The 18663-nt window shown below is 39.2% G+C and overlaps 1 protein-coding gene across 4 annotated transcripts in view; it reads left to right on the plus strand.

Moving 5' to 3' along the window:
• COL12A1 (collagen type XII alpha 1 chain) overlaps positions 1-18115 on the plus strand; it is a 112848-nt gene extending 94733 nt beyond the window's left edge. For 3 of the 4 annotated variants that reach the window (XM_064486938.1, XM_064486939.1, XM_064486941.1), the window contains 10 exons: positions 741-794; positions 1301-1354; positions 5617-5670; positions 7007-7078; positions 10236-10271; positions 10379-10445; positions 12553-12741; positions 13688-13756; positions 14674-14844; positions 17089-18115. In XM_064486938.1, coding sequence (XP_064343008.1) covers positions 741-794; positions 1301-1354; positions 5617-5670; positions 7007-7078; positions 10236-10271; positions 10379-10445; positions 12553-12741; positions 13688-13756; positions 14674-14844; positions 17089-17264 — 942 coding nt within the window. In that variant the 3' untranslated portion in view covers positions 17265-18115. Of the gene's footprint in view, positions 1-740; positions 795-1300; positions 1355-5616; positions 5671-7006; positions 7079-10235; positions 10272-10378; positions 10446-12552; positions 12742-13687; positions 13757-14673; positions 14845-15879 lie in introns of all 4 variants that reach the window. The other variant, XM_064486940.1, reaches the window with a different exon arrangement.
• The last annotated feature ends 548 nt before the right edge of the window (positions 18116-18663 follow it).

Genomic DNA, 18663 nt, shown 5'->3' on the forward strand with positions numbered 1-18663 from the left:
GGCTCATGTCTTATTTAAGTAGTAACTTTTTTCTATACTTTAAACAAGTACAGTATATGAATAAGAATACAGATAACTGAAGAGTTTTAAATTTAAGTCTAAACTCCCTTTAAAGATGCCATAATAAAAGACAGACACATTTTTTTCAGCATTTAGAGAAAAAATAATCTATATCAGATATAGCTAGAAATGAAAAATGTGAAGGAACAGGGCTTTATGGCTCAAAATGTTTGAATGCATCTACTTTTAGCCTCTAATGTCCAAAAGGGAGTTTTAGGGGCTCTCCTTTTTTTTCCTACTATTAAATTCATCAGTTTTAATTTAATTAGTTGCCTACATAACAAGTGTCTTCTAACATGTAATTATAAAGACCAAAATTATGTTACAACATTTCATTGAATATCTATGAAAATTAGCACCAAATTAAATATATTAAATAAAAAATTGATTTTTCTCTCCAACTTTTATTTCTATGAAGATCTCTAAGTTAAATTATGGTCTTTTAAAGTAGGCATTTACTATTATATAAAGTTATCCCATAACGTTGTAAGTGGAAATTATAACAGCATTCATAGTTTAAAAAGCAAACATCAATCCCCCACATAATTTATTCATCTGCCTTCAGAAATAGGCTTCATGGATTTATGAAGTGATAGAGATTTCAGGAATGACTCATGTCTTCCCTTTTCACTGAATTTCTGTAAAATTTCTGAGACCTGTTTTCCCGCTGCTTGCTTCAGGGACGCCAAGGGATGAAAGGCGACGCTGGAGAGCCAGGACTTCCAGGCCGCACAGTGAGTTGTTGGTCTTCAAGTTGCCTTTTCGTTCCCTTGTCAAGTGCTATAAGCAAGGTTGCCTTGGTAGTGCCTTGAAAGGTGAACCGAGGTTAAGCGGCTCAGCAGAAGCCCGGCCGTGTACTTCACATGATTTCCATTTCATAGCCTGGTCTTGGGCGTCACATTTGTGCTGTTAGATCTGGTATGGGCTTGTTTTTTTGTTTTTTGTTTTTTTTTTAATTAAAGTGTAGTCAGTTACAGTGTGTCAATTTCTGGTGTACAGCACAATGTCCCAGTCATGCTTATACGCACATATAGTCGTTTGTGTTATGAGGGTTTGTTGACTGAGCACCCTGCTCTGGGGCTGGCCCTGTGCTTTGTTCTGAGTTTCTGTTTGTTTTTCAGGGCTCCTTGGACTTTTTTTTTTTTTTTTTTCACAAACATTTTGGAGAATAACATAAATTCCTTTTCTTACACAGGAAAGTTTATTATAGTGTTTTACTTGTTTGTTTCCTTTTATGTAGGGAACCCCAGGATTACCTGGCCCACCAGGACCAATGGGACCTCCAGGAGATAGAGTAAGTTTCCTTGGGCAGGCTGTAATGATGTTGGAAATGATCTCACATTGATGCCTATTAAGACCACCCCCACCTGCCCCAAATTCAGTTCTCATAGCTGGAAATGCAGCGTTAACATATCACACGGAAGGCTGAAAATATTGAGGGACCACCCAGCACCAGATCAATCTCAAGGTCTATGAAACAAAATAGTGGGACTTTAAATGAGTCCTTGAAATTTTAATTTTGGAAATCTATTGTTATGTCATCATACTCAGAAAAAATGAAGTCTCTAAAAGGAAATTTGGCTCGTTGGAAAGAGATTCACGAATCCTAGCAAATTGTTTTCAATCCCAAAATTTAAATCTTTGTTATGAGACATCTTTTATGTAAGTCTGAGAGTAGTCTTGGTTTCCATGGCATTTTCTGTGACGTTTCTATGAAGTCCGGGGTATCTTCTGCACACCTCTAGAGCTCAAATACTACTTGTAGGCCTCTGTGATGGGGAGACAACTGAGATTTGGGAGGGATTTTTCTCATTTGTGGCAGCTTGTAGTTTTGCTCTTTTTTGGGGGGGAGGTAAATAGGCTTTTATTTTCTTTCTGAAAGGGGAGGAGGTAATGAGGTTTATTTATTTATTTATTTATTTATTTATTTATTTATTTATTTATTTATTTATTTAATGGAGGTACTGGGGATTGAACCCAGGACCTCGTGCATGTTAGGCATACACTCTACCACTGGGCTATACCCTTTCCCTGGAAACCCAGTTTTTTTCTAGGACAAGTAAATGGGAAACACAGTGAACATGGCTTCTGTGCTCTATTCAATGTTATAGGAACATTTGGCTTCAGAGGATACCGTGAATGCTTTAATAAGAGATTTTAAGAGTTCCTCAAAACCAAGGAATGAATGACTTCCTAGCATCTTCTCATTCAGACAGCAGTCTGAGTGTTGTCTGTATTTTGATTAATCAAGTTAAAACATATGACCAGCAGTGGGAACCGAGAGGTCAGCGCTATAATAGTTGTCACTAAACACATTGATTTGTTAACTTTGCCACCTCCGAGACACCAGGGGGCAGAGAGTTGGGTCATTCAGATGGAGCACAGATTTGCCCGGATAATACCAAATGGTGGATGATAAGCCCGTGAAATTTATCAGCTTCTATGCCTATTTTTGAGTTTGGGGGAGAGAGAGAGAAATGTCAAAGAGAAAACTGTATTCTCTAGGAATCCGGGACCTTGTGGTACTCATATGCATATATTCTTCTGACTCTTTTGAGACCAGCACTTTTGTCTTTTGGAATTATTATTTTACAATAAAGGACAAGAGTGAGATTGCGAAGGTGACAAGTCAGTGTATTGGGTTAGAAGACAAAACTCAAAATATCGTGATCAAGAAGCAATGTTGGGCTGCCTCACTTGCCACTGCTCCTACTGAAGCCTCGTTGGGTCCGTCACATCCACCCAGCATGGGCTGCACGCAGACTCAGTGGGTCACCAGTGCACGTCCCACCATCCCATCAAGATGTTCCTTCTGAACTGGTAGTTCAGTGATGGTTCTGAACCACCACCACGGCTTCTCTGAAAAGTGAAGAAGTGGGAAGGACTATGTGTTTTCACTCTCAAATTCTAACCTGTGAATCGAGCTCTGTGGTGAGGCCACCCTGGACTCTTGTGTTGAGGGTGAGGAGGCCTCTCAGGAAATCGGTTCTCTTTTTGTGACACAGCCTTATACGCCAACCTGCCACTTAGGTCCCTACCACTGATGGTGAAAGTAGGATGCACAGCTGATGCAACAAAAATAATTTTGGAAAGTTAGACTTTGGGTGCAGGCATCTCAGCTGAGAAAGAAAGAAAGGAAAGAAAGAAAGAAAGGAAGAAAGAAAGGAAGAAAGAAAGAAAGAAAAAAAGGAGGGAGAGAGGAAGGAAGAAAGAAAAAGAACGAAAATTGAACCCTGTGGTGGAAGAGAAAAGAAAGTTCAGGAGAGCAAACCCAAGGATCGTGGTAGAAGGAAGACTTGTTACCAAGACAGAGTTGGTTGGAACAGAGTGCCTGGTTGTTTTCAGCATAGATGATTTTCAAAATGAGGCACAGCTTTGGGGACTCTTAGAAAGTAGCAAAAGAGCCACATGTACAGGCATGTAATACATGTGAAACTATGAAAACAACCGTAGGCCGTCTCAGCCTTCCTTACTGGGAGGGAGGCAGCAATAACTGGTACAGCTTTGAAAATGGAGAAAAAATACATCACAAAGTTCTGCAGATGGCTCAGTGGTAGCCCTTCTGAGACCATCAGAGTGAAATCCTCTTCACCCCAATTTAGGCATATGTTTCTTCTAAAAGAAAATGGTTGGTTAGACCTAAGTGTCCATCCATGGATGAATGCATAAAGAAAATAAAATTTATATAGTAGAATATTATTCTGCCTTAAAAAAGAAGGAAATATTGTCATTTGCAACAACATGGATGGATCTTGTACCTGGAGGACGTGCCAAGTGAAATAAGCCAACCCCAGAAAGATAAATACTGCACGATCTCATTTATGTATGGAATCTTAAAAAAGTTGAACTCATGGAAGCAGAGAAGACACTGGTGGTTGCCAGGGGCAGGGGAAGGGGGAGAAATTCAGAGATGTTGGACAAAGGGTACAAAGTTTCAGTTACACAGGATGTAAATTCTGAATATCTAATGTACGGCATGATGACTACAGTTAATATTATACTGTGTACTTGAAATTTCCTTATACAGTAGATCTTAAATGTTCCCACTACACAAGAAAATGATAACTATGTGAGGTGATAGATGTGTTAACTATCTTGATTGTGGTATCATTTCACTATATATATAGTATATATATATATTTATATGAATGTGACGTGTACACCATAAATATATATAATTTTTATTTGTCAATTCTACTTCAATAAAGCTAGAAAAAAAGAGAAAATGGTTGATCAGGAAGTTCTTAGGATGACTGAAGGATTATTCAGAGATATGATAGTCACCTAAAAAAAGGAAAGAAAGAAAAAGTGTCTTCTGCAGAGGTTGGAAGGAATTTAGATGGTAGAAATGCCATTCGAATTGTCCAAACAATACTGCGGGCAATTTTGCTTCTTAAGTGGCTCTCAGAAGCAATGCTGAGGTACATCAGATGAGCTTGGAGTCTGTTTTTTGTTAAGCAGGCCTAGGTCTTCCAGAAAACAGGCTGAAGTATTTCTATAAGTTTCTGGAAAAAAAAAAGACTTTTTTTCAGGAGAGGGGTGTGAAATATTTCTAACACAATTTTAAAGAAATAATTTAAACTTCCTCTTCTGTAAAATCAATGGGAGTGTGGATACGTAATGCAGTGATCCAAATGTTCTTGATTTTTGTTAGAATCCAAGAATATGCATAAAATTGTCACTTATTCTCAAAGGAGACAAAAATCTCCTTTGACAGCGGAATGCAGCAGCCATAAAAAAAAAAAGGCCTGACTCAGAAATCCTCGGCTGGGTTTCAGAGGTCTGCTGTTGGGATGAATGCTAACTGGGCAGCAACTGACTCATTCCAGGCAGAGGTCATTTGGCACTGTGCGAGCCTGCGCACAGATGCCCAGCGCTCCCAGAGCACGTCTCTCCTCCCATCCTGACCCTGATAAGGGGCTGGCCTTTCTGTAAGATGAGGAGAGATAAGCAACTAAAAATGTTAAGTGAGGATTGTGGACTTCGGAGGAGTTGAGATCGCTTTGCCCCTTTCTTGGAGGCGAGGAGAGAAATCCCCCAGGAGTGAAGACATCAGTGGTCCTGCCCTGGCTGTCTGGTGTTGCTTAGGAAATGGAGAAGGGAGTTTTTAACCAGGTGGCTGGCCTCTCCTGCATCTTCTGTGATGTCACGTGCTTTCCTCCACAACTTAATCCTTTCTTCCTACTTAATACTTCCTGGGCCAGTTAGTGGACATTGACTTTTCAGCAGAAAAGGCTAGTTTTCCTTTCGATTTATTTCCACTCTTAGAAAAGCAAAAGCTAGTATCTTCATAAAAAGAATCTGCCTTCCTTGGAGAAGACTAGATTGGCTCTTAAAATGAGTTTATTTGTAACTCGATAAATGAATGAGTATAGAAATGAATTACTCAATAAAAGGCATAACTTAAATGAAAAGCATTTTTTTGGGGGGTATATTTGTCTTTATATTGAAAAGTTACCTGCAGTTGGGTTAAGTCCTTATCAATCTGTTTAGGGTCTTTCCTTTTCGCTTGGTCGTTATTTCACTAATCCATAATCCATTTCTTCTTCACAATAGGGTTTTACTGGAAAAGATGGTGCAATGGGACCCAGGGGCCCCCCTGGGCCACCGGTAAGAATGGAATGGGTGACACTTAAACCCCTACCCCCGCTTGCTAGGAGCAGCCCAGTAACCTGGCCTTTGAGGCACTTTCCATCTGTGCTGTAGGCACACTGTCAAGGGAGCTGCTTGCTTTTATTCTCCCAAGTCAAAATGGGCTAGAGAAAACAGATGTGTTAAAAGAGAGTCTGTTTAATCAAGTTATGCTTGAAACATCAAAAACTGAGTGTCCCAGTTCCTTCCATCCCCACTTTAAGTGGTGAAGGTTTCGTGACCTCTCTGGTTAATTCCTATTCTAGAATTTTAAGTGTCTGTGGCCTGTGATATTTGAATTTTAAGGACATTGATCATTCTGAGGAAGTAAATTTTACCCAAGTACGTTTTCTAGTTAAGATCTTTGGGGAAAATACCAAAGCCAATGATTTTGAAAGTAGTTTTTATATCTGTATCCAGGTGAGATCACATTAAATTGTTTGAGATGATGGATGCTCTTCATGGCTTCTGGCAAGATATGAAGACTTGAGAGCATATGTTAAGATAATTGTATGACTTATGTTTAATAGATATGTTCTCAAGTAGAGTTTAAATGGATAGTAGACTCTCATCTACAGAGCTTAAAATTTACATAACTGATGAATAAAGGATTGTTTTACAAAAATCTGATGATTCCATTTTAAGGAAATTTTAGGCTCTAGAACATAATGTACTGAGGAGTTGATGTTACAAATATTCTACTAAGAATGTGGCTAAAATGTCTTAAAGCTGTGTTAAAAGCAACAGGGAGAAATTCTTATGGTTTGGGTGGGGTGGAGGGTGCTGATATGATAGAAGAAAATGGAAGTGTAGCGAATGTACTAAAGAAAAAGTGAATTTCTAGGCTGAGCTAGAACTCCCAGGAGACATGGGGAAACTCCACCACATGGTGCCCAGTTACTGTCTCAATTTCCTCCCCAGACAGAATTTTCACTCCTGTCTTTTGATGGGTGTCCTGGTTTGGTAATAGACATGGATGAAAAAAACAGGAATTGCTTTCTGCAAATTCACTTTGTAGCCAATCTACTAGGATCCCAGTCTGTAACTCTGAAACTGAAAATACAGTATATGTATATATGTTTCAAATGGTCTCAAAATGTATTTTAGAACTATACAGGCCATCAAGATTGAATGGGAATTTTCAAGGTTTTTTTTTCTTTTTTCCCCTCCATGCTATCTTTAAGTTTGATTTTACTCTTCCTTAATGTGTGATTATGGGCTAAAGGCCTTTAAGACCGGCCATGCTTGGTTAGTTTACTTTAGAGGGGACTCTTGTCTCATCATAGCCATCCCTTTCTTGGCCTGTGTGTCGTAGGGAAGCCCAGGCTCTCCGGGAGTCACAGGACCGAGTGGGAAACCAGGAAAACCAGGAGACCACGGCAGACCAGTAAGTAGGCGGCTTGCATGCTATGTCGTTGAGCTGGAGCCGTGAATGGCAAGGAGGCTGCTGGGCTGTGGCGTGTCTGTGTTATCTCTGCTGCAATGTATTTGAAGCCTTTGTTGAAACTATGCTAAACCCAGGGATTTAACTTGGTACCAGTTCTAAAATTCTTCTCTCTTGAGTTATAACGTTCTGGGATGAAAACTGTGGTCATAAGCTTTCTTTAAAAGGAGAATGGGATTATGAGCCAAGACGCATACTTCTGCACTGTGTAAACACTCAGAGCTGGGTCAGCAAAATCACTCTTTTTATTTTGGAGCAGGGTGCTGCTTCAGAGGGAAAAAACACATGACGATGGTGCGTAGCACCTCCATTCTGCACAAGTCAGCTCTCAGGCAGGATCCTGTCACCACGTCGTTTGCTCTTTTCTCTCCCATCGAGGATGCTAGAGCAGGAGTCCCAGAATTAAAAGGATTTATCTAATCCACTATTTCACTTTTTTATACTGTCCTGCTCCAGTTTACACCCAGTTTATTCCTTTTCATCAGATGTTTTGCTTAAAATAATAGCTACGATGGTATTACGTATCTAGTCTTTTCAAACTAGCATCTCCAAAACCGAACCTGAGATGTTCCTAAAATGTCCAGAAGTATTTGTAATGACTGTTGGGCTTCCGAGTCTTCCTTACAAGCTCGTCTTGAATTGTATGATTGAAGAATGAACTTATTTTAAGCAGTTTTTTTTTTCATCTGAATAAAGTTCTGAAATATAAAAACTTATCTTCAAGATAATGAAGTTCAACTATTAATAATGACAATGACACATTAATCAGGGCAGTTCTGTGAACCGAACTTCTCTCTTAAGTATTGTCCAAGTTGTGTAAACCCAAATTAAAAGAAAAATTAATGTCAAACTAACTTCAGGTGGCATCTTAATGTGACATGGCCTGCCTTCTATGTTTATATAAAATGAAGCGAGTAGCATAAAGATGACAGGACTCCTGAGATACCTGATAATCTGTGTGCACTTTATCCCATGAATTTATTACTCTCTTTTCCTCAATGAATCGTGGCAGAAATTCACAAGAGCAGTTAAAAGGACATGGAACTTTTCTACCCGTTCAGAATTCTATTTCTTTTTACTGCGACTGAAATAGAGTCTTACATAAGACTGTCATTGATGTAATTGATGGCTGTGGCTAGAAACCTGAAAGAAAAACTTCACTTCTTTTACTTGAAAGGTGATCTCTAGATGCTGGTAATAAAGATGATTTCTACAAATCATATATACTAGAACAATCTCAGAGTGGCAGTAAATTAAAAAAAAAAATCTGGGAACAATCTCAAAGTAGAAGGAAAAAAATTTCCCTGAAATTTGCAAAAGGTGCCAAACTAAATAATAATATTTCCATAAGAGTCCAGTACTTTTGGCAAAGGGAGAGCCAAATTCCAGGTTTTCTTATGGCTATAATTTGGTAACATTTATTTGGACCTTTTCTAACCACTCTTTCCCCTTTATCTTCCTTATCATTCTAAGGTGGCAAGTTACTTCTTTTCTTCTCTCTTCTAACTTACCTTTAGTTTCTAAACCAAAACTAGCAAATGGGTGCATAAAGTTCTTAGCAGAGAACATGGCCAATCATGATAGCTTCTGTCATTAATTACTGTAACCAACAGTGTCTTCTTGCTAACTTATACACTTGATGTTGTATAGTGGATGTTTCCAGGAATGGCTGGTGGAATATTTTTATTCATTTACTCAACACCTATTTGCTTGATGCCTACATGTGCCAGTCAGTGTTCTAGGTTCTGGGGATACAGACAAAGTCCTTGCCCTCATGGAGATTCTAGTCGTGGATATAGACCCAGATCATATAAACAGATGAGGTAGGTTCTGGAGATGATGAATGACGTGAAGAAAAAAGACAATGTAAGGGGTTAGGGGATCATTGTGGTGGTGGGAAAGCAGCTATTTCAGATCAGTAGTCAGGGAGCCTGTCTGAGGAGGTGACGCTGGAATGAGGAGAGGGGGCAGGCTGTGGGAAGAGGATTCCAGGCAGTGGGAACAGCATGAACAAAGACCGAGTGAGGATGGGAGTGGCATGTGCAAGGAACAGCACCCAAAGCAAGGGGAGTGAGGGGAGAGGGATAAAAGATGAGGTCAGATAGCTGGGCAGAGGCCATCAATGTAGACCATCTCCCCATGGTAAGGAATTCTTATTTTATTCTATGGGTGATGGAAAGCCCTTGCAGCCAGAAGGGTGACATGAGCCAATCTTCCTTTTAAACATATCAGTCTGGCTTCTCTGGGGAGAAAAGACTCTTAAGGGGCTAAATGGGAAGTAGGAAGACCGATTAGGAAGCAATTGGAGAAGTTCAGGCAAGATTCTTGGTTACTGTAAGAAGCAGTTTGGTTTGGGATATTATCTGAACATCAGATTTGTCAATGGTTTGGATATTCCTGCCATGACAGCAGCTGACAGCCTGAAGATGTATTACTGAAAGACAAAAGCTTCTTGTGCTCTGAGGAAAACTTTTTCCAAGATCCTCTCATGGACAGTGAAAAGCGTGACCGAATAGGGACAAAGATTCTGTGGTTGCGTTTAGGATGTCGGACCACCATTTGGATTGAGTTGTTAATAAGGGAGGCACATGTTTCCTTTCGCATGCAATGTGCAAAAAATCATTGGAAGAAGTTAGAGGTATGATTTAGTTAAGTAACTGACAAAAAGCTCTAACTAAAATGGGTTCTTACTAGAACTGAACCAAGTTTGACCTCACGGACAGTCTATAGTCACTAGCTGAATTCTCCAGCCTTGGTGATATAAAGGGAAATTTTAAGTGTATTTCAGTCCCAGACCTAGACTGTCAATGGCAGCACTAAATGTATGCATAGCACATAGTTTCTAAATCTGTGATGATAAAATTCACATCTCAGCACTACTATGGAGGACATGTGCTTCTGAGAGAGAGACAGGCAGAGAGAGGGGATAGATTAGATTTCTTTTCACAGATAAGCGAAATGTAACATGGCTATAAATGTGATGTGTCAGGGTGCTAATTGGTTAGAAAGCAGATTTTGCTCTCTTTCATTTTCTTGTCCATTCATGAATCATTTAAACCATGTTTGTCAGTTTATAATATATGAAATTCCTACATTTCAGGGTCCATCTGGATTGAAAGGAGAGAAAGGTGACAGAGTACGTATTTCTTAACATTTGACTTATATTTATTTTGCGTGTTAAACATTGACATCTGAAACTATAGAAATAATATGCTAATGATTCTCACTGATTTAATTAACTAGGGAGACATTGCATCTCAGAACATGATGCGAGCAGTTGCAAGACAAGTCTGTGAACAATTGATAAGTGGTAATTTTTTCTACTTTTTAATGTAATTTTTATGTGAAATTTTTCTTTTAATTAACTGCAGGAAAATGCAGAATTTGTGTCATAAAGTTTCTAAGATATGTGTTTCTATATCATTTGATGATCTCTTATTTTTGTACATTGTCCGATTGTCACTGAGATAAAATAATAACCCAAGGTAAAATAATAGCCTGTTATCATTACATTTAGTCTGATATAAAATCGTATTTTTAAAGGGCTTTTCACTCATATGACTCAGTAACCAAAAAAACCCAAACAACCCAATCAAAAAAAGGGCAGAAGGTCTAAATAGATATTTCTCCAGTGAAGACATACAGTTGGCCAAATAGGCAAATGTTCAGTATCGCTAATTATCAGAGAAATGCAAATCAAAACTACAGTGAGGTATCACTTCACACCAGTCGGAATGGCTATTATTAAAAAGTCCACAAATGATAAATCCTGGAGGGTGTGGAGAAAAGGAAACTCTCCTATACTGTTGGTGGGAATGTAATTTGGTGCAGCTATTATGGAAAACAGTATGGAGATTCCTTAAAAACTAAAAATAGAGTTACTATATTATGTAGCAATCCTGTTCATGGGCATGTATCTGGAGAAAACTGATTCAAAAAGATACATGCACTCCAGTGTTCATGGTAGCATTATTTACAATAGCCAAGACATGGAATCAACCTAAATGTCTACTGACAGATGACTAGATAAGGAAATTGTGGCATATATACACAAAACGGAATACTACTCAGCCATAAAAAAGAATGAAATAATGCCATTTGCAGCAACATGGATGGACCTAGAGATTATCATATTAAATGAAGTAGTCATACAAAGAAAAATATAATATGATATCACATATATGTGGAATCTAAAAAAGATGATACAAATGAACTTATTTACAAAACAGAAACATACTCACAGACGTAGGAAACAAATTGATGGTTACCAAAGGGGAAAGGTGGGGAGAGGGACAAATTAGCAGTTTGGAATTAGCAGATACAAACTACTATATATAAAATAAGTAAACAATAAGGTCCTACTGTATAGCACAGGGAGCTACATTTAATATCTTACAATAACCTATAATGAAAAAGAATATATATATTATTATTTTTTATTATATTAATATTATTATTATATATATTTTTTATATATATATAAAACTGAATCATTATGCTATACACCGGAAGCTAACACAACATTGTAAATCAACTCTACTCCAATAAAAAAAATGTAATAAATAAAAGGGTTTTTCAGTTTCTCTGTTAGGATTTTTAGTGATCTTCACCTGCATATAGACAGGAACAGCAAACACTGGATCTTTTAAGTTGTGACCTTTGAGTTATTCTATAACTCTAAGGAAGGAGGACCACTGAGGTCAATTTGATCCCAGAAAGTCCATTTTGGTGAGGAACTTCTTATTGCCTCCTTGTTTTTCACAGACTATTTCTTCTTATGCCATGAGGCCTATTAAGGGATAAGGCTCAGTGCCTGCAAACTGAGCGTGGCCTCAAATACAGGGCCCCCCTTTTCGGAAGTCTAGTCAAGGTGTCTCCCAGTGTGGTCCTGAGGAGCACCTGCATTGGAGCCACCTATGTTGCTTGTGAGAAATGAGGTTCCTGGGCCACACCTAAACTGGTGAATCATGGTCTTTGGAGATGAGGCCCAGATTTGTAGTTTTCAATGTATCCACAGGTGATTTCAGTTACACTGAAGCCTAATTATCATTGCCTCAGGGACACACACAAAAATGCTATAGTTTACTAATTTAAAAAAGGTCCTCTTTAGAGTGACATCATCTGGCAAACCTCTGGGCTCTAAATCAGAACCACATTAAACGTTCATGACTCTTTTATGTTTATAGTGATGCTGATGGCTTACTGGTCAGTGTTCTGTGGAAACGTGTTTATCAGGGGTCCTTCTGTCTGGGATGACTGGAGTCTTTTATTGTATGTTTAGGGTACTAATTAGATTATTTCCTGGAGTGGGGAGGAAGAGAAATGGATTTCACTAGACACTAAGAGAAAACAGTTTCATCCTCTCACCCCTCCCTGATATTGGGTTTCTTACTAATAAGTCTTATTTCTCCCGGCAGGTCAGATGAACAGATTCAATCAGATGCTAAATCAGATTCCAAATGATTACCACTCCAATCGCAACCAGCCAGGTCCGCCTGGTCCCCCAGGGCCCCCCGGCAGCGCGGGAGCCAGAGGAGAACCAGGACCTGGGGGGCGACCAGGCTTCCCAGGCACACCTGGGATGCAGGGACCCCCGGGTGAACGAGGTAGGCATTGCCAGCTACCACGTAGGGATAAAGGAAGGAATTTGCAAGTGTAGGAGCTGGGTCAGGTTGAAAAACATGTGGAAGACTGAACTTGGCAAATGACATTGGTCTTGTTTGGATGGCCCCAGAAGAACGGTGTGTCCATGGACCTGTCTTTCTTTTCAGGCAGCTGCAGGCCAGAGAGATCCATATCTTAGAAAATGGGAAGATTTTGTCAGGAGATCTCAGTAAAGATAATGCTATTTTCTGATTGTTAATGAGAAAAACTATCTTGGCAAACTAAATCAGGCACTAAAATCTTATTAATTGTTTTGACTGGCAAGCTTTGGACAGCAACTTAAGCAGCCCTATAACTCTAGATCCAAATTCTTTTGGTTCCTTTATTCAGGGCCTGGCACTGGTTGTATGTGTTTATTTGGCTTTAATTTCATGGGAGATACATGTAATTGAAGGAAAAGAAGAAAAATAGGATTCTCTCATTCCAGATGTTTCAGGATTCTGGGTACTCGCTTTTGTCAACATAGTGGTTAACATCCTGGGGAAAACTTAGATGTTTCTATACTTCTGATGGTTTCGATGCCATACTGATAGGGTTACTAGAGATTAGAGGTTAGAGATACCTTTAAGATGTTTTCAGTGAGTTGTAACTATTTTTTCAAGATTTCTGTTCTTCATTACTGTTTCTAAAGTAATATATTAGACATGTTTGTTTTCTTCAAATAATTTTCCCCCGGACTTGTAGCCAGATTTGTTTCTTGGCTATGAAACTGGAATTACACAAATGTCTAGAAAGAATTTGGCTTAAAGAGTGGACTTCTGTGAAAAATTTGGTTTTGCTTTCACTAAGGGAAATGAGTTACTTGAATCAAGTATTATCAGTTCAGATGAAAACTACATGTTTCCAGGTAATTTTCCCTCTGGACTTTCTCCTTTTGTTCTTCCTTAGGTTTGCCAGGAGAGAAAGGCGAAAGGGGTATTGGATCTCCAGGACCCCGAGGGCTGCCCGGCCCCCCAGGTAGGCTTGCTAGTATATCAAGTAAATGAACGGTGTAACTACTGAGACAGCACACAGCCCCCAAGAGAGACACAGACTCATCCCGTTAGCTTCGGGCATCACAGGATACATTTTAGCAAGAAACTCCAAAAACATTTCAGTGAGTTCTATTTAAGCATTTATTATCACTTCAATATCTAAGTGACACAGAGGGTTGCTGTTTTCTTTTTATGGAATTCCTATTTGTTTTGTTTGGTCTCATAGCCTTTAAAGACGGTGTCATTTCCTGCTTCTTCTAGTATTCTTCAAGATGTTGCTAGCAGACTGAGAAAATACATTCTCATTAAAAATCCTGTCATATTGCAAGATTTCATTCACAAGTTCTTTATTGATGTTTTGGAAAGAAGGGATAGTTGTTTCCTTTACTAGATTGAAAATGAATTTTTTCTTCGTTAAAAGGTCCATGAGACCCTTGCAGCCAAGGTCAGCCCTGGAGGTTAAATCTTTATATTTATGGGAACCTTGAGTATGTACCACTTGGTCCAGAAATAACATTGCTTCATGTTGTCTGGAGCAGGTACTCCTGGGTCTTCCTGCCTGTCTGCTGTAGCTAACATAGCCATTTCCTGCAGGTAGTCTTACCTCTGTGAGAGTGGGAGCAAACTGGAGAACTCATGGATATCTTCAGTTTGGCTCGATTCTTGCTGACTCAGTTTTCATTGAAATAAAATCATGAATGTAGTTGGATTTTTGGCTTAAATCACTGGTAAGAAAGTTCCACACTTTGGTTCATATTGGTGATTTTTGAAGGAAATATTTCCTCCCCGTACACTAGTGAATCATCTAGTCTTGAGGTAGTGGAGTTGCCAAAGTATTGTTGATTGCCTCAGGAGATGTATTGAACAAGAAGGGAAATGTTTGTTTTAAACCCACAATAGGTCCACAAGGAGAATCCAGAACAGGTTCACCAGGGTCCACAGGTTCAAGAGGTCCTCCAGGACCCCCTGGTCGTCCTGGAAACTCAGGTATCCGAGGTCCTCCAGGTCCTCCTGGATACTGTGACTCGTCCCAATGTGCCAGCATCCCATACAACGGACAAGGCTATCCAGGTATGTTGTTGCCACTGTAAGAACCCGAATTCACCTGCATTGAAGAACCTTAATGGAAATGAGGTTCCCTAGGAATGAAGGAAAGTGGATTTGAGGATTTCTGGAAGATAGAAACTCTTTCAGTTGTGTGTTTTGATTATGTAGTAATATTCTCTCTCTAAGAGAGTTAATGTTAATTTTATAACATGATTTCAATGTTAGGAGTTGAATAATTATTTTCTCTTCCTTTCTATATTTCTGCATTTACCAATCCCATCATAAACCTCTCTTTATTTCTCTTGGGAGTTCAAAGAATGCTACCAATTAACTTTTTTTTTTTTAATCTAAAGATTGGGAACAGGGATATGTTGACTATAACTGTAGAATGCCAAGAATTTATATATATATAAATTGTTTTGAGAATCGAATGTGTAGGCAAACCATTTGACAATATAGTGCAGACAACTGAAAGTAATTCACTATCTCACATTGTCCCTGGAATTAATGTTGATAAACTCTGGGACTTAATTCTTTTAGAGTTGGTCATCAGATTCTAGTATTTGACAATTATAGGAGGCAGAAGTCTCTTAGGCCTGATATGGGGAATGTGAGGACAGAGGAGATCTGCTGATCTGAAAATAAAAAAGTCATGCTGTGGGCAGCAGTCAGCGGTGACCTTTTCAGCAGCACACTCTCAAGCATCTTGCAAGTTTAAAAAATGATACTGCTGTTTGATATGGTTGGCTACTAGCAAGTAGTGCATGAGTAGTTGAATATCTAAATATCTATATATCTATATATTTATGTGCATACTTACATATGACCAAAAGTAATAGTGAATCTTAAATTTCTTATGCAATCCATTCAAAAAATTACAATTTAATTCTTTATAAAATAAATTTAAATTACCTCTGCCTTATGGTACGTGTGAATAACTGGAAATATATGGATATATACATATATACTTTAACCATTACATACTTAGATGGATGTGTATATGTATTTTTTTGCATAGTAATTCAACTTTTAAAAACTATCATCTTTGACCTGTTTCAGGTTCCGGCTAACAAATTTTCTAAGTCGCCAGTGCTGCTTACAGTTTGAATTCATGAAAATCCTGTTTCTGAGATGTTTGCGCACGTGCTTATTAGGAAATGAGTGTGTATGGAAATCTCACCACAGATATGGTTAACGAACCGGGTCGACATCATAAAAGGAGGGTGGAGACTCTTGATACTAACTTGAATGAGACAAAAGCAGTCATGTTAGTTTATAAGCCTGATGCATTTCAGTCATAATGTAGAAAAATATTATTTAAAAAAAAAAGTTCAAACACACAGCCATGAGGAGCCTCAGTTGTAAAAGAGGCACATAATAAAACTACTAACCGTGGGAGATGATGCCATTTTGAGGAAAAAAAAAAAACAATTAACCTGGTTAATTAAAGAGAAATATCTTATGTAAATAATAAACTAATTATGGCTTGTAAATGATTTGTATGTGATCCTGTCCACTAAAATCACTTACCAGTTCTCCAATCAGCTTCTGCATCAAGCCTGCTGCTTGCTCTCTGCCGGAATAACACCGAGTAGAATCTCATCTCTTGCTTGTTAGCGATGTGTCTGATTCAGGGCGTGTGTCTTACTATTACTTCTTTTTGTACGTGTACTCTCATTTGGGTTTTGTAATTGCAATTTTCAAACCAAAGTTTGATAATCACGTTTTTCCTTCCCGTTTCGCTCTAGTCACTGGTGTGCTTCACCCACCAGCTGTAACTCAGTCTGTGGGAGAGACAGCCACAGAAATTGTCACGTACTGTATATTACCTGGTGATAGCTGATGTTCACCTCCGGAGTTCAGTTTCTAGGAGCCAATATCACGTCCCCTCACCTCCTCATCTTTCCAAATTGTCCTTCGAACTGAGGAGTTTGAAGTCATGAACAGTTAACTTGGGAATGTGCAAAATCCCCAAGTAACTGTTCATTTGCAATTTGCAAAGCTCTCTCTGGCCCAGTCTCTGACCCTTCCCAGGTATTTGTGCCGTGATTGTATTCACTGCTGGATCTCTGAAGGTCAAAAACAAGTGCCATTTCATCATTTGATCACCAAATTCTCTCTGCAAATGAAAGTAATTGGAACATTGTAATTTATCTATTCATAGTTAGGAGGTCAAGGCTGGAGTGTCATCCCCTCGGGTGATGATTTAGCTTTTGCTGTGTGTGTGCCTTCCAAATCATGCCATAACTGTAATGTTGAATCGGACAGAGCCCTACGTGCCCGAGGGCGGGGCCTACCTGCCTGAGCGCGAGCCCTTCATCGTGCCGGTGGAACCCGAGCGGACCGCGGACGAGTACGAGGACTACGGCGCCGACGAACCTGCCAACGAGCATCCTCCCCCCGCGCGCTGGCGGCGCGCCCTGCGCCACGGCCCCCGGCAGTGAACCTGGCCGCGCGCGCAGCCCGGCCAGGCTGGGGGGAGGGGCTGGGATTCTCATTTACAGGTCAGAGCAGTGGACATCTTATCTGCCCCCTTTCTTCCGGCGTTTCTTCATCCGAGAGTACCCCTTCTGACTGTAGGGAACCTTGTTTCTGCAGGAAGCCTAGCTCGCTGCACGCAGTCTGTAGAACTCTTTGCCTCTGCCCTTGAAATGCTTGCAAAATACTTTGCTCACAAAAGCTGCAGGGAGAGAACGTGCCTGGGCCCTTAGCACAGCGGGCAGCCTCAGTGAAACTCTTAGGTTAAGCAGTAAGTCCTGGAACCCAGGACTACTGTATATTTCGAGAGGGCAGTCTGTCTTTTTCAATACTTATTTGCAATTCAGTTATAAGCAGTTCCCCTCCTAGAACCGAAAAGGAGGGGAAAGTCAACCCCATCGCAATTATTTATCTTCCTCTTCTATCTCCTGTTATACATTAGGGCATAGAATGCTCTTATACATCTTTTTAACAACCACAAACCTTAAGCCATGTAGCTGAAATAATTGTATCAACTGGATACAGTTCCATATTGCCTTAAACCTCCTTGTTTTAGACACACTAACATTTATGCCAAATTGCAGACGGTTCTGCAGAGATGGAATTGCATGTTTGTGTTGTATATTTAGTATGAACTTTTTTTTTTTCAGAACATAATGTTTCGTAGTTATCAAAAGCAGTTGGAAAATGTTTGCAAGACTATGAACATAGAATTGCTGCTTTTATATTTTAACTGCAGATTGTGAATTTCACTGCCTTATATTATTTATTTCTGAAACAAAAGAGGCATTTTTCAATAAAACTACTGAAAATTTGACATGGTGTCTTTTTTTCTTTAATGGCCTTTTGGACTGTTTGGGCGGTTGTTACAACAAACAAGTTCATATCCTTGGATACAGTTGCAAATCTTGCTAATACTATTAAATTATGCTAAATAACTTTAGATTTTTAATGATATGGTGAAGTCATAGAAAGAGAGTAGTGAGAGCCTTCAAAAGCCCAGCAGATTCCAAAGACTTTATTAGGAATGTAGAGGATGGGTGGGTTGATGGAAAAACAGCTAGGTATCCTAGGAGACCCCAAACAACCAAATAACCTTTAACCACCTACGTGATTTCATATGCATTTAATCACTTTCCTTTGCTATACTTTACCTAGTAGCATGTTTAACTGCAAAAAAGGTTAATTCCTTAATGGACATTTTTGCATTTAGTCATATTTTCTTTTTGCACTTTTACGAATACAATACCACCATTCTAAATATCAAAGAAAACAATGTCAATATTCATTTGAAAGAACCAACATCAATTGAAGAGAGAGGTACTGATAGAAAATTTTCCACAGAACAATATATCGGAGTTAGAT

The sequence above is a fragment of the Camelus dromedarius genome, chromosome 6 (genome assembly GCF_036321535.1).
Source record: "Camelus dromedarius isolate mCamDro1 chromosome 6, mCamDro1.pat, whole genome shotgun sequence".
NCBI classification, from domain to species: Eukaryota; Metazoa; Chordata; class Mammalia; order Artiodactyla; family Camelidae; genus Camelus; species Camelus dromedarius.